The 17,045-nt window shown below is 40.8% G+C and overlaps 1 protein-coding gene across 1 annotated transcript in view; it reads left to right on the top strand.

Annotated features, from left to right (window-relative positions):
* Positions 1 to 17,045, top strand: part of ppp3ca (protein phosphatase 3, catalytic subunit, alpha isozyme) — a gene marked incomplete at both ends in the record, with an annotated part of 36,433 nt that overhangs the window by 11,138 nt on the left and 8,250 nt on the right. The window contains 5 exons of the mRNA XM_080853967.1: positions 2,130 to 2,330; positions 11,851 to 11,975; positions 12,814 to 12,925; positions 16,246 to 16,391; positions 16,772 to 16,911. Of these exons, the coding sequence (XP_080710093.1) occupies positions 2,130 to 2,330; positions 11,851 to 11,975; positions 12,814 to 12,925; positions 16,246 to 16,391; positions 16,772 to 16,911 (724 nt within the window). The remainder of the gene's footprint in view (positions 1 to 2,129; positions 2,331 to 11,850; positions 11,976 to 12,813; positions 12,926 to 16,245; positions 16,392 to 16,771; positions 16,912 to 17,045) is intronic.

Genomic DNA, 17,045 nt, shown 5'->3' with positions numbered 1-17,045 from the left:
AAAAGAAAGCTTTTTACATTTACATGTAAACAAAACAATAATGTCTCCTTTCTATCTGTGTTAAGTCATATAAGAGCTAAAGACTTACATGATATTATTGAATTTGAAATATCACCATACTGAATATGCTGTGAACATTATACATTTCTATTTTTGCAATGTGAATTTGTGTGTTTTTCTGGTTTCTTCATTGTAAAACAGTAAAGTAATGCATCCAAAGAATTTGCACTGAAACACAATTGAGTCTGTGCGCAGTTTAAGGCCGACATGTTATGTGTCTTATTACCATACAGATAGAGGGTTGTTGAAAAGATTTAGTGGTCAAAGTAAGTTGATTTTATGCCATAGTCTTTTTTCAATCAATAATCTGCCTGCAATTTAAAGCTGATCCTTGCTGGCATATGCAAATAAATAATTCATGAATTAGAGGTCCATGTCTCGTTAAAGCCAACTTCCATGTTATGACTGTGCATATTTGAAGATGAGTCATACAGTGGAGGAGGACCCGTTATTGTCCCGTTTAGCTTCAAACACTACCCTCCATGTAATACATCATTACTAATGGAAACTCAGCCTTGCTCAACCAAAGACCATCTTTTGCATTTACAACTGATCTATCAATTATTTATACCCTGGTAGTGACTCTTGTATTAAGCATAATAGATATAGACATTGGTATGCACACCTTACCCTTAATGAGGTTTACATATGACGGTGTTTGTTTCTAAACACACAATTGTGTGGAAATGCTGAAACATCTGACATGGTAAATTCATGAGGGTAAATAAATGATAATATACTCAGGAAGTATGCATAATTGAAGTGGCTTTTTGTTATTTTGAACTGCTGCAGACTATTCATTTTTAACAATGGGTGGTATTTTAAGGCTATTTCAGTTTCTTTTGTGTTTAATCAAATTTTCTTATCCAACAAGGGCTTTTGTCTGTGCTTACTGTGTACTGGTGGAGTGTACAGTAAGAACTGCGTACACACCTGCAAATATTACATTTCTCTGCAGTCTCATTTACTTGCTCATGTTTCCACTGATGTATCCCCCAATGACTCACTTTTGATTTTGTAGTTTATAAGTATAACAATTATGCAATACCACCATCCTCAATTACCTTATCTCAATCCAGTGTCACAGGCCTTTTCAAATGTGTCCTCTAGGTTTGCTGGCTCATTAAATCTAGCGAAATATCAATCCATCTGTTAGGCTAGCTGTGCCACCGGGGGAAAAAAAGATTTCCCTCAGATTTGATTTGTGAAATATTCCTTATGAAATATCTTTTTAGTAAGCCTAAAACCTAAGTCTAAGCCTAACCTAGCCTAAGTCTATCATCTTCTTGTTATATGACATGTTATATGACATAGTATGGTAAAGTTTTTTGGTGTTAAAGATTGAGGGTGTTTAGGTGAGGAAAACCTTAAAGTTTGAACATCCATTGAAGGACGGATCTAATCATACAACATAAGCAGGATTGCAAAGAGCAAGACGGAGAGGTCCTCCACACCAGAGCTTGATAACACTGAACTGGTTCAGGTTCATCGTTCTCCTGTTCTCCTGTCTCAGTGTTCCTCTTTGTGTCCTGTGCTCATTTCTACACCATTCATTCCTTCAATCTCAGGTCTTCTGTCACTTAATAGGTAAAAGTCTTACCAAAAGGCCATAGTAGAGCTGTGATGATGACGCTTCTGACACCTATCCTTTCAGGTCCTTTCAGATGTGTTGCAGAGATCTGACTCAGAGAAAGCTACACTCTCAGAAAAGGGATTCTTTTGGCTGATGCATGCTAGTAATGGGTACCCCCCAGTCATAGGCGCCTTATATAGGAACTTTCACATAACCTTAGTTTGTAGTTTCTCCTGTGTTCTGTCAAGGACATTATGGTTCAGGGATTTTTCAGCTAATATTTTTTTTTTACCCCACATATCTCACATTCCAGAAAGGTTCTAAAAATAACATGTCCCTCATGATGGGGAATTAGGTAGAGCCACTACAGGATCTCCTGAGGAGATACGCAATCTTCCTTCTTATCTAAGTGTGTCGATTTCAGTCTCATATCCCTGTCATGGTAGTGTTTGTGGTCCTAACCTCCATACTAATACTTGCCTTTGTTCCCCTTCAGCTGTCCCCTTCCCACTCAGTCACCGCCTGACCACGAAGGAGGTGTTCGACAGTGAGGGCAAGCCGAGGGTCGACCTGCTGAAAGCTCACCTCACCAAGGAGGGCAGAGTGGAGGAGGCAGTGGCACTACGCATCGTGAGCGAGGGCGCTGCCATCCTGCGCCAGGAGAAGACCATGCTGGACATAGAGGCACCAGTCACAGGTTAGGAGGCCTGGTGCCCAATCACTTGACTCCATTGCAGTGAGAGATGGAATTTAACATGGGCTCTAACCCTCTTTGAAGCCCAGATTGGTTCATTATAATTCCTACCGACTTCAAGTCTCACTTTGAGACGTGACGATGAGCATCGACATGTCTATAAGGTAGTAAGAGGCATTAGGCCTTGTGTTCTGAGGTGTCCCAATGCATGAAACTAATGAACAAGGCAGTGGCAGAGCTTAACATTTCCCATTACGAGTTGTGATATGTGCACTAACCAAAATACAGAGGAAGACCAACAAGAACTAGAGTAGAATCTCATCCAGTGGAATCGTTATCAAAAGTTGAATTGGATTTTATCCATCTTCATTCAAATGTAGGATTCTGTTAGAATCCGGTTCCATCAATTCGTACATTGATGTACTTATTTGTCCTTGGTTTGTAGATTTGTGGGTAAAAGAATAAATGGGAATACATGAGAATATGACTGATCTGGGGGGAAGACATTTAATATATGTGCACATGGTGTGTGTCCGGGTCTATTTGTGTGTGAATCATTGCAGCAAAGACAAGCAGTAGTTTTTTTTTTTTTTAAATGGAAACACAGCAAAGCAGAGATTGACAAAGAGAGTTCTCAGTGATGACCTGGAATGCAAAAATAAACTCTAAAGCATCTGACTAGAGTTAAAAAAGGAGCTGATGAATACAAAAGATCTAGAACTCTCCATCAGCTTTCTCCCAAAGTGGTGAGCTGTCACTTTGAAGTTTCGTCGCTCACGCAACACCAGTTTTTATGTTCACATGAATTTCAGTGCATTATTTTTTCAACTTTCGCAACCAATTATTTTATTTTCAGATCATTCAACAAAGTCCAGAACACTTTTACAAAGTGACCTAAATTATATTTTCAGTTTTACTGGGTCTAGACAACCTTGTATAACATACGACTATCAACCTATTTTATCGGGTGTAGATAACCGTGCACTTAAAGTAGTGACATATTTAGCCATGTTTAGCATGGTTAGATCAAGTCCTGATTCCTGCACCCACAACCACACCAAAGCAAACTACTGCTGCTGGGTTCAGAAGTCTTTTTAAACTACTGCTGTGAATCCCACACTTCCCATTTCCACGCCAACCCCCCACCCGGCCATGATCGAATCAGCACCGCTGCGCTGGTATGTGTTCTTGAGGCTATGAGGATGCAGGCCACTGCAGCAGTACAGGGTGAGAACACACACCTACACCACTGAGTCATCATCCCCAGCTCTGAGCGCAAGCCGAGCTGCCTGCCTCCCCTGCCTGCCTGCTCCCACCCTTCCTAGTGGGAGGGTTACATCTGTGGTGGGCGAGATGTGAGATGTGAGAATTATCCGATGTACACAGTACAGAGGAGCTCGCTAAAAAGCTATCGCTGGTCTGCTTGAGAATATGAACAGCATTATTCTTGCTTTGTATGTAGTATGTAATCCATTTTAGCAGCACAGAAAGGCTGGTGTGTGTGCATGTGTTCATGTGCGTGTTTATGTGTCTGTTTATGTTCGTGTTCATGTGTGTGTTCATGTGTGTATGATGTCATTCCTCTAACCCATAATTATTTGCTCATATTAGCTGAGAATTAGGGCGAAAGAGAGAAGTTTATGCTTGTCTGCTATCTATTATTAATGTCTTAGAGATATCAAATATGCAGTAGGCAATATGCATGCTGAGAGTCTGTCATTGTGAATAAACCTCCCATCTTTATGATAGGTTCTAATGGAAAACATAATCACCTCTGCCCCCAACTGCCAGTACTATCATTGAGATGTGTAGTCTTTGTGCAGCCTGTTGTTAATCAAAAGACATAAAACTTTCCTTTGGTCACACGCACACACACACACACACTCACACAAGCACACACATGAACACGCGCACACACGCACACACGCACACACGCCCACACACGCACACACGCCCACACACGCACACATGGACACACACACACACAAGCACACACTAACACACACATTCACACAACACATTCCTCCATCTCTTGCTCAGGGCAAATGATTGCCATCATCTGGTACCATATTATGATAACCTAAAAATCGAACTCTGGTCCGGTCATTCCATTTTCCATAAAGGCGTCCTAATCGTGCATTGGATCCCCCAGTGGACCTCGGTTCTGCTATTTTAAGCTCCACCCCATGCGGTCAAAGACATGATGGTAGGATCCACATGGGAGACTTGTTATAACAATCCATGACTGCAGAAACTTTATGGGCAGTGCTTTAATATTCACATCACACGCTTTCTTTAGGAGTGGTCTTCAAATGAACTACTTTTTCTTGTTTTCCTCAGTACTCCTCAATTGCCAGAACACCCTAGGGGGTAACACAGAGTTTTGGAAGCACCACAGATATTGACAAAACACAGATCTAGCGTTCCCTCTAGTCGGCCAGAAGATGAAACACTCTATTCCCAATCTGGGAGGGGCCCAGTGGCGTACATGGGTCACACCTGCTGATATCACCTTAGAGAAACCCAAACTGAGTTCCCATTCTAGCGCAAGCTCTGCTGGCACTCATAGCTCAGAGCTGTGCATGCGCTAACCGTGTTAATGGCGCGTAAAGTCTACGTACATTCCATGGGAATATGATCCTTAAGAAGATGGTTTCTTAGTTCATGGAAACTTGCATTTGTATTCCTTAGTCACGTTTACCTACTACTCTATCTCTAGCTTTGAGGGAATTTCAAAAAAGGGTTTTCCTCAGTTGGATATAGCTATTTTAATTTACAGGAGTGACCTAAATTCTCTGTGAATTGTAAATATAGCTCTTAATTTGATTTGTATCACTTTCTTCAACTCTGAGTATTGGTAAAGAAAATATTTTTATATTTGTACCTAAATGCACTCAATGTACAGTAAATCCAACATTCCCAAAATCATTTGTGCACATTAGTTGAGCTGTGCATATTGTGAGTGTCATTGTGTGGTTTTTCACATGAGGAATACAATTCCGACCTTAATATATCAAAGTCAAACCTATCTCAGTAATTTTTCTCTGTAGTAAACTTTTGCACACTAGTTAAAGCTGGCTTGGATACCTTTAGGAATAAACATACCCTTCCCTATATTAGTGCGTTTAAAAATAAAATTAATTATTATTATTATTATTATTATTATATTGAAAGGCCTCTACTGGCAAGGTTGGCATATTTTCTCAAAGAGCAAATGCGCCCAGTCCAGGCACCTTGAACCTGCAGTCTAATGTGCCAGAGCAGATGAGGGGGGCTTGCTAGTTGGGGAAAAACAGTAGGATAGTTTAACCATGTAACTGTTATGAGTTACTCTAATTAGTTACTGGAATGACTGATCTGCCAGAATGAGTACCCCTGAAGAGTACCCCTGATCTCTTGTGCTCTTGTGCTGTGCAAACACACACACAACATTTAGCAGCAATTCCAGCAATGTCCTCATTGTTTGATAGAGCCAAGTAGCATAACATATATTCACTGATAACTAGGGCTGGGCAACGATTAAAATTTTTAATCGCGATTAATCGCATTTTTTTTTTAACACAAAATCCAATAACCAATTCAAAAGTAGTGTATAGCGCACTTTTATTTTAAATGTTATGCCATATGAACAAAAGTGCCACAACATTTGTTGTGCAAACACTTAGCATCAGCATTTTTATATAGTAGCAGTTTAATAAAATAAATACTTTGTGTAATTCTCAACTTAAACGATGTTATCAAAACAAATACAAAACTGAAGCTTATTGCCACTGCCAGGGCATTGATGTTTAGAGTGTGGTGAAGCACCAGAAAGTTGTGTTGACAATATTACAACTCAATTTCATGTACTTGATGGCTTGTTTCCCTGTAATGTAACTAACCAGCCTGGTTATGACGTTGTTTCTGCCATAGCCCTCTGACGTTTGTAGCTCGCTAGTTAATGGCAAATCCCCATGCTAGCTAGCGACAGCTAGCACGTTAAAATGAGTTAGCTTAACTTATCGGGAGCTGGGAGGACAGGGGATATCATTGCACAACAAGCTCAAAATCATATTTTCGATAGTTGATTTTCTTGTCATCCTGATGTGATCATAATGATAGATCTAGTAGGGTGATAGGCTAGGCTAGCCAGCTGCTTCCCAGATAGCAGGGAGAGGTTGGCCCAACGTCGGCAATGGTTGGCAACGTCGGCGTTGGAATTCCAACCTTGGGCCAACGTTGAACCAACGTCGGCAGCTCAACCAATAACGTCAAAATGCAACGGTTGGGCAGTTGACGTTGGTTCAACGTTGGCCCGAGGTCGGAATTCCAACTCTGTGTTTTTTACAGTTAGAGTTGGAATTCCAACGTCAACTGCCCAACATTAATGTCAAAATGCAATTGGTTGGGCAATTGACGTTGGGCCAGTGTTGGCCCAACGTCAGCTGCTCAATATTTTGATTGTGTTTTTTTTTTTTAACCATTCCACCTTTTTCTGCAGGGCATATTGGTAATCAATCCTGTGTTTTTTTTATTAAGATAAACCTATTAAAAGCATACAGCCTACTGGTGGCCAGACATTGTGATTCCACGTCTCTGTAAACACTTTCAGAATCTGTATCACTGCGTAACAATACAAATAGTCACGAGCTTATTTTAAAATAAAAAACCGTTAGCAGATATTGTGAACTGCCTTCGTCACTTTTTTTCTGACTGTAGTCATTTCAATTTTCAACAAGTAATTTAAACTTTTGATCCACATTCATCAGTAAAGGTAGGAACCGTATCGTTAATTAACCACATAAGACGTACTATCGACTAGGTAACTGCAGCGACACACATTCTTGTCTACGCTAAGCGTGATTTTGTTAGCTGGCTAGCTACCTGTCATTTAGTTAGCAGCTGAGCTATCTCTACGGCTGCTGATCCGGTGTCCAGGGACAGCAGCAGCAGCATGGATGACGGCTCTGAAGCGGGCTAGCCTACCAAGACTAATTTATTTGTGTGTTCGCTTGTTTTTTCTTTGCTTGCGTGTTGCCTACAATAAATGATTTTTACCTGTAGGTAACTGCTGTCTGTTTAAATTCCTTACGGGCCGTGCCTAGGCTATCGACTTTGTTGCCATTTCGCGACTGTACAAAACAAATTAGGAAAATACGGTAAGAGATGTTCCTGCTGAGAGTCAAACAAGACTTCGTGCATTGTCTACACACCTGTCACTTCTGAAATATGTAAGTTTGATTCATTAAACCATATTTATATTGATAAAAACATATTTGTTAAGCAGATTTTTTGGTGGCCCGCGGGATAATAGGTCGCGTTACGATAGGTTGGTTTAAGTTTTTGGATGCATTAAATGTGGTGGCAAGAAGTATGACCGTCCTTGGATTATGGGACATTGTAACACCTTATCCTGATTTGAATTATTGAATTATGACATTGAATAGACATCGGGTGGACTTCTGTAAGATCGTAGAAAGCCCAAATAGCTTTGGTTTAACAATAACTAAGATAACGTTGGCAATTGGTTATAAACCAACGTTGGCAATTGGTTATAAGCCAACGTTGGCAATTGGTTAAAAGCCAACCAAAACCCGACTCTCACTCCTATTTGCCAACGTTGGCCCAACGTGTCCCCGACGGCCAAAAGTCCGTTGGCCCATCGTTGGCATGCGCCGTCGTGCCAACGTCTGTGACAACATTGGGCCAACGTTGGGCCAACCTCTCCCTGCTATCTGGGTTAGCTGCTGCTAGCATCATTCAGAGACAACGAACTACTTCTAGCTAAACAGCTGACCGGTTAACGCCCACTGACGTTAACTTTGCTGGAGGTGATGCACAGGCAATTAATCGCCACATTATTTCGAGAAGTTTAGCTTTCGTGTATCTGTGTTAACTTGCGTGTGGTCAACCTTTCAAGTGTACTGTATATATGTCTGTGCCCTTCTCCAGTGCTATGTTCCGTTTCTATACCTCCATGATTATACTTATACGCAGTACACAGTACACACTTACTAGGTACGCATATTCTCAGCAGGTGAGTGTTGTTCCAAATCTAATACTCCGTGGTGCACTTACCGGAAATTAACTACAGTCCCGGGTGGGGGGATAGCCAGCTGCTTAGCATAACTGCCATTCAGAACCAATGGTAATGCTACCAAGCTAGGCTAGCTAGGAATGCTAACTGTCGTTATACATCGTTAAAAACCACCAAAATACTCATGTCACTGGCTTTAATTTGAAAATGGCATGTTAGTAGTACATTTAATATCAGTACAGTTGTTTAATTACTGCAGATATTGACATTTACGGTCTGTAGACTTGTGGTGTACTGACTCTGCTATCGTAGCCACCGTAGCCATTATGTCCGCCATTGATTTCGAAATAAAACGAAAAGCTCTGCCTGGCTCCGTCTCTTCCGCTACGTAGACAAGATGGCGGCCGTTGAGAATGGAAAGTGTACCCTGGTTCCACACTCAAAGTTTTGTCCGTTATGAGTACACATACGGGTCCTTTGGGTATACTTCTTTTCGCCGCGATCGGAAACGGAACACCCTACATACCCAAACTAAGGATGGTAGGTACGGAGGGTATGGATAACGGAACAGAGCTCAGGTAATGTTTATCCGGCCATTCTTTTCTTTTCCGGTTGCGCAGCAGTCAAAATAAAAGCCTATTGGCAACAGACTTTTACAATCATAAAATAAATAATAAAACCTGCGTTAACGCGCGTTAAAATAATTGTCGCCGTTAATTAATTGATGAATTAACGCAAGATTAACGCGTTAACTTGCCCAGCCCTACTGATAACACAAGAATCCTACAAACCTTTTTCTCCAAGGCATTTTCTTTTTATGAACCTTATCAGACTGTAAAGCCTGATAGCTAAGGTATTGCAAAACGTATTGATAACAGTACTTTTAATACCAGTATATCTGATTGATTTATTGATTTATTAATTGATTGGTTGATATTGAATATGGCTAATGTTTACATCCAGACTGAATCACACCTAAGCTACTTGAGTAAAACACAAAAACAACGCACAGTTTTGCCATGTCTTGTAAAAGCAATAGAACTAAAAGGGTCTGTCCTTCACTCACACGCAGTCTGTCCATCCTGTCATCAAGGGCATATCATTAGTGTTGGCCTACCAATAGGGTCAGCATCTACCGCTGTCTATCCAATCACCAGTCTGTCTCTTCATTCATATCTACCACTGTACTTTAGCTTAGAGACACAAGTACCATCACCTGAGACTGTACGCTTAGAATGCTCTCACATATGTCATGATTGCTCTCTCGTATGTCTTGATTGCTCTCTCATATGTCATGATTGCTCTCTTAATAGTCATGATTGCTCTCTCATATGTCATGATTGCTCTCTTATATGTCATGATTGCGCTCTCATATGTCATGGTTACTCTCATATGTCATGATTACTCTCATATGTCATGATTGCTCTCTTATATGTCATGATTGCTCTCTCATATGTCATGGTTACTCTCATATGTCATGATTACTCTCTCATATGTCATGATTGCTCTCTCATACTCTCAAAAATCAGCTCCTGCAGAAACAATCTGAAATGATCATTGTCATTAATCACAATCATGCTTTAAACAGTATCCATTGAAAAGAGGTTAATGTCTTACAATTACCTAAATTACGTGTGAATATGGTACTCTTGACATGACCAGTGCATCTGTTTACATAGACCATGGCTACTATCCATCCAATTCAGAAACAAATGATAATATATGCACAGGCCTTTTTTTCACAAGACTGTAGATCCACATCATTTACACTGTAAATTTAGAGTGACTCTCAGGAGTTTGTTGTCAGTCAAATCAGCTCATATTTGAAGTGCTGGTATCACAGTGGCAGTTATGAGAACACTCCTTTAATAACCACAACACAATATGGACATGTTCGTGCTTAGCAGAGTTTTCCAAGTGTGAGAATGATTTGCAGTCCCTAGTGGCAGGGAGGCTATATGGTTTTCAAATTAAACAGAGGACAGTTTCCTGTAGCGTATTGCATTGTTGACTGGATTTATGTACTGAAAACACCTTCATGGACACAAGCATAAATTACACTTACACACACACACTACATACACAAGACACAACAGAAACACCAACACATCCATCTGCACGCACACACTCTCTCTCTCACACACACACACACACACACACACACACACACACACACACACACACACACACACACATACACACACACACACACACACACATGCACACACACACACACACACATGCGCATGCACACAACTGCTGCTGCCTCTACTCTAGCCTCTGAGGCCTCAGGGGCAAACGCCCAGGCAGCATCTCCATGCCAACAGAGAGCAAGGATGAGAGAAATGAAAACTCTACATTTATTTCATTATTTATTCTCATGAAATTCATGTCTCTATGGCAACAGGAGTTTGCAACACACTCTCCCCCGTCTCCCTCCCTCTCTCTCCGTGTCTCTTTCCCTCGGTCTCTGTCTCTCTATCCCTCTCTCTTCGTGTCTCTTTCTCTCTGGCTCAGTCACTTTATCCTTCTCTCACTCTCTCTCCCTCTCTTCCTCTCTCCCCATATTACTCTATATATCTTCTTCTTTTGCCCTTTATTTTTCTCTTTGTCCCTTGCCCCCCATCTCTCTCTCTCTCTGTAAATCTCTGTCACCCCCCCTCTCCCACCTCACTGCTGTGTGAGGAATCACTGAGCTTAGAGGCAGCACAGATCCTTTGCTGGCTAACTGATATACTATAAAACACCCACCCACCCACACACACGCACGCACGCACGCACACTCTCACACACACACACACACACACACACACACACACACACACACACACACACACACACACACACACACACACACACACACACAAGGATGACCATAAAGTCTCTATGCATTCATTAAGCAAAAAGTCTTTGAACATTTATGTGTGTTTACTTTAACATTCCATGTTAATTTTATGTCACTTACTGTGTAAGAGCATGTTATTAGTGTCAACCCTCTCCACCTAAACACTGTTATTTTAGGCTTACTGAGTTATAATGTGATGCTGTGATGAATGACATTGAACTTAATTGTGTGTGTTTGTGTGTGTGTGTCTCTGATCAGTAGTGGCCTCTATTTCTGGAAAAGGCAAAGCCACCTATACCCTTTATTTGTCTTTGCACAGTGTATTTACAGTAACAAAACAGTTACAGGAAATTAAGTCTTGTGTAATGCTTTAGTAATATTTGAATATTGTGTTGGTGTTTTAATTACTTTTTGACCATCAAAATGAAATAAGCGTGTGTGTTTGCATTTTAGTCCATTTGTATTCAGTTTCCAGAGGAGGATCAGTACATCAGAGTTGGAGACCAAGCACACGTAGCTTCAAAGAGAGATGCTGATTTACTGTAGATTGGCCTGTCATGCTCGCTGATACTGGAGCCTGTTTTGCTGTGATGTTTTCTTACGTGACTGCATAACACAGCTATTTGTATGATACTTACAGAATTACCATCTTATTTCCTCAGTGTGCGGGGATATTCATGGGCAGTTCTTTGACCTGATGAAGCTGTTTGAAGTAGGAGGCTCCCCAGCCACCACTCGATACTTGTTCCTCGGGGACTACGTAGACCGGGGCTATTTCAGTATTGAGGTAAGGGGAAACTATGCTACCGTGCACTTCTCAAACAACAACAAACACTCATAAACAAATCCAGTTTCCTCAGACAGCAGACGAGTAGACTGAGTGAAACATCTTACCTTACCTGATATTTGCAGGGTGTAAATTTGATTACAGTTCACCCATCATCCTGCAACAACACCTGACATGCCGAGACCGCGTCTGGCTGTCTTTGAGCCCCCTCCGTATCTCTGAACAAAATGTGAGCTTGTTCACCATGTCTGACTCAGTGGTATTATCCACGCCAGGGATTTCTCCTCTGATCCTCTATGGGACACGGCGAAACATGTCTGCCTTTTACACCTACTGTTAGCCGGCGCTCTGTTCTGATGCAAGCGATGACTTTATTTCTTCCTTCCCAGCCCTCAAGGGGTCTTTAACCCCAAAACAGGGAGGACTGAGGGACTGAGGGACACTGGTCTCCCCAGACAACCCTCTATCTGTGTGTGTGTGTGTGTGTGTGTGTGTGTGTGTGTGTGTGTGTGTGTGTGTGTGTGAGTGTGTGAGAGTGATTGAGTTGGGTAATTATCTGACTGTTTTATTTCAAATAATTGGATCAGTCTCTTGTAGCTCATAGTCCGCATCACACCAGAGGCCTGCAAGTTAATCAGTAGAAACCTTTTTAGACTTTTGTTTCAGACCATGTGCAGCTACTGAGCCTTATGTGGAGTGACAGTGGATGTGATAACATATGTTATGTAACGGTGAAATTATTCACGCCACTTTGCCAGAGTCAGTATGTATGTATGTATGTATGTATATGTATGTAATACCTTATTATCACAGTTTTTTTTCTATGATTTTTTTTCAGTGTGTTTTGTACCTTTGGTCCCTGAAAATCCTCTACCCAAAGACACTTTTTTTACTGCGAGGAAACCACGAATGTAGACATTTGACAGAATATTTCACCTTCAAACAAGAATGTAAGTACACTCCATATGTCTCATAAGACTGTTAGTACACTCCATATGTCTCATAAGAATGTTGGTACACTTCATATGTCTCACAAGTGTTTGTACACTTCATATGTCTCATAAGAATGTTTATACACTCCATATGTCTCATAAGAATGGAAGCACACGCCATAGTATGTCTCATAAGAAGGTTAGTACACTCCATATGTCTCATTAGTAGACTGCAGTGTACCTTTTTTGTGCCATGTTCCACATCCACCTCCTCTTTCATACCCCGCACAGCCACCTCTGTTGCCCTGTACAATGTGTTGGGTGTTTCAGTTTAATTTCGTCCTCAGAAACCCTAACCTGTTGACACTCCTCATTATACATGTGATATAACAAGGTCTTTGAAAAGTGCCATGCTTTCCTGTTCTCTATGCCCCACTTTGTTCAAAAGGGACTGACTTCCTTTATGTCATGATACAGCTGAGGGACGACGAGGACACGTTCTCTGTGTAAATGAGAGAAGAGAGTCCAGAGGGGATGTGAGACAAATGGGACATTATATTAGTTAGACTATCCTATGAGGCCCTATTGAGGCCGAAAGGTGCTCATCTCAGGGAAGAGTTATTTCTGTATCCGCTTTCATGACCTGTTTTCTTCTTTGGTGGACAGTGGATTGAGGTTTTAAATAATAACAATTAAATAATACAAATTATAAAACAAATGACAGAACTGTGCAGGGGTGGTAAAGCAGTGCCTCTTGAATGTGTCATGCGAAGCGCGCTGAAGAATTGCACGGCAAATACAGTATGTTAGTTAAGCTCTAACAGATAAATATTTATGAGTGCAGAAGATAACTGAAAGTGAAGGGAGCTCTTGCCTAGCGTTGACAGCTGAAGTATATTGCTTGTTGCATAATGTATGAAGTTTTGAACTAAAGTTCAGGAAAGGCATGTCACACGATCCCTGTGTCTTAATTTGTGGTTTTCCACCAAACAAATTTGCTACACTTAAGCCCAAATCTACAATGTGAGGATATTGCCTACCCTCCTCCCTCCCCCTCTCTTTTCATCACTGTCTGTGATTCCACTTTAACTCTCCCTCATATCTAAGCAAAGCATTTCACATCAATCCTTTAGCTCCTCCACTAAATCCCATTACAAATAATAGCAAAGCACCTCAGACATCATAACCTGTGTCTAGCTTTTTCCCACCCAGACCCTCCTGTTGTCAGAGCAGGTCTGAGCTGTACTTGATAAGGCACGGAGCTAAAGCAACCACATGCATTGGCAAAGGGATGCTAACACCCTGATGAAGCCATATTTATGATGTAGAAAACATCACAAAAAAACATGAACAAAGAATATGTTTAAAAAGACAAATTACATTTTTTTTTCAAAACTAGCTAATAGTCCCAACACCAACACATCATAGCTGCTGCAACTCATAAAAGCTAGCTAGTTTGCTAACTGATGTATGCCAGCAATGAATGTAGTGACATTGTGCTGTAAAGGCTGTTCTTAAATTTCCACATCACAAAATGTCATAGTGAATAGCCTTAGCAGCTGATATAACAGGTATATCCATCTCCCCGTTCACATGACTCCTTCTTCACACAAACCCAGATAGCAAAAGGCCAGTCGACCAATGATGGCCTGCTGGAGGCAATTCACTAGTGAGTTACAGGCCTCAAAATAAAAAAATAAAACGACTTATAAAACTAGCTAAAACTAAACCAAAATAAAAACAGCCAAACTGATTGACTAAATAAAAACAAAAACTAATGCAAATTTCAAATCTATAATAATTCTGGTTTAGTGGCTGATATTTTAAATAGAGTCTAGACTTTGCCAAGGATATGATTTAGAAATGACAGGAATTGCTAAAATGTTATGTTATTTTCTTACTATCCTCACCCAGTTAAACTTAAGATGATGGTGGTCTGAGCGCGGGCCAGGAGTGACACACCACCAGTGGGGTGCAGACCACCATCCACCTGTGGACTGATATATGCCTGCTATCTGGGAATAAATCTGAAGATATAAAAATCACCTACCTACAAAAACTTCAAAGTTCATAAAACGCCCACAAGATCCCTTGAAGTTCCATCAAATTAAGGCCTTTTGTACTGAAACATCAAATAAAGAGAGCAGGTGTATGACTCTTTCTTCCTACCCTAGGTTAAATCAAGAACTCAGCGCAGGTGTATGACTCTTTCTATCTGTGAACGAATCTGAGGGTATAAAAATGTGCTACCTACAAAAACTTCTAATTCAAAAAACGCACAACTCTTTAAGTAAAACATCAAATTTAGGCCTTTTGTACTGAAACATCAAATAAAGAGATTTGTAGTAAGCAATATTACAGCTACAATAGAGTATGTAGCTTCTACAGATGCATGCCAAAAATGATCTGAACCTCCTTTGTCAGTGTCCAGTCTGTCTCTCCACTCAGGGGTTTATTTGGCAAGATTAGTGTCTGAGGTAACTGTATGCTTTTACATTCTGGGAGCTATCAGGCTGGCTCCACACAACCGCCATATGTCATCTTCATTTTCCATATACTGTATCAGATAAAGGGTTCCCCATCTTGACTTAAATTCGAAGGTTAAGATCATTTCAATTGAACCTGTATATAGACTCTAAAAAGGCTGAAGTTCTCATATAAATTGTTGATTGAATCCATACGTGCTACATGCATACCCATGGTATCAGCACCAAGTTAGAACCTCTACTTTCGATGTATATTGACATTCCTCTGTTAAGTAAGCACAACGAAGACATGCACCCTGTACTATTGCACAGTTGTCATGGCAACTACACTCATTAATTACGTGGAAAACTGGTATGTGGAACGCTTTTCTTGAGTGGTCCCCTTAAAAATGACATCAGATGCAAGTCTTTCTCCTTGTCCATTTGTGGGTAGTCCTCAATTTTGCACAATATGCACTGTGAAAATAATTATTATGGCAAATAATACAAATAATAAATAAACATTTGTCATTCCTTGTATTCCAACTAGAATAACTTTTGATTTGGATGACCTGTACATTTATATTCCTAACTTGCATTCACAGCAATTTAGATCTAAATGAAAAAAATTACCTAAGTTTTGAGAACGTTATCAACATCCTTCAGACATTTTAGATAGCATATGTGGTCTTTAAGTAATCTATAATAGAACATAGCAGTCTGTCACCATCCTATGGTTTGACTGAAAAGTAGGCCTTGGATTTTAAAATAAAATAAGGAATGCCATTAAGGCGCGGATTGTGTTTCTCCTGAATGCCTGAAGGTAAAATCAAGTACTTAGAGCAGGTGTATGACTATTTCTCCCTACCCTAGGTAAAATCAAGTACTCAGAGCAGGTGTATGACGCGTGTATGGATGCATTTGACTGCCTTCCCCTGGCTGCTCTCATGAACCAGCAGTTCCTGTGTGTGCATGGAGGCCTTTCACCTGAGATACACACCTTAGATGACATAAAGAAGGTAACTGTGTGTGTGTGTGTGTGTGTGTGTGTGTGTGTGTGTGTGTGTGTGTGTGTGTGTGTGTGTGTGTGTGTGTGTGTGTGTGTGTGTGTGTGTGTGTCTATGTGTGGTGTGTGTCTATGTGTGGTGTGTGTGTGTGTTTGTGTTTGTATGTGTGTGTGTGTCTATGTGTGTATGTGGGTCTGTGTGTGGTCTGCGTGTGTTTCAGTGTGTGTGTGTTTCAGTGTATACAAGTATAATTTGTGGCTGTGTGGAAGGTATGTATGCATAAGTGCATTTCTTTGTTTGTTTGCACATAAATGTCTTATGTATAAATGTGTCCCTGGATGTGTGTAAATGTCTGTTTTGAGCATTGTACATTATATGTGGCTCCTTCACAGTTGGACCGGTTTAAGGAGCCTCCTGCCTTTGGGCCCATGTGTGACCTGCTTTGGGCTGACCCATTAGAGGATTTTGGGAATGAGAAGACCCAGGAATACTTCGGCCACAACACGGTCCGAGGCTGCTCCTACTTCTACAGGTAAGCTCACCCAAGGCTAAACCAAAGCTGTCCAAACCTGTTCTGTCAAGTTACCTAGTTGTCATTTCAGTCAACCCCCTTAGCAGCAGCTTTTTATATAGTTACATAGAAAATGTAGCATGCATGTATGTGTG

Source organism: Sprattus sprattus, assembly GCF_963457725.1.
Source record: "Sprattus sprattus genome assembly, chromosome: 1".
NCBI classification, from domain to species: Eukaryota; Metazoa; Chordata; class Actinopteri; order Clupeiformes; family Clupeidae; genus Sprattus; species Sprattus sprattus.
Note: the sequence above shows the minus strand (reverse complement) of the source record. Positions and strands in the feature narration are given on the sequence as shown.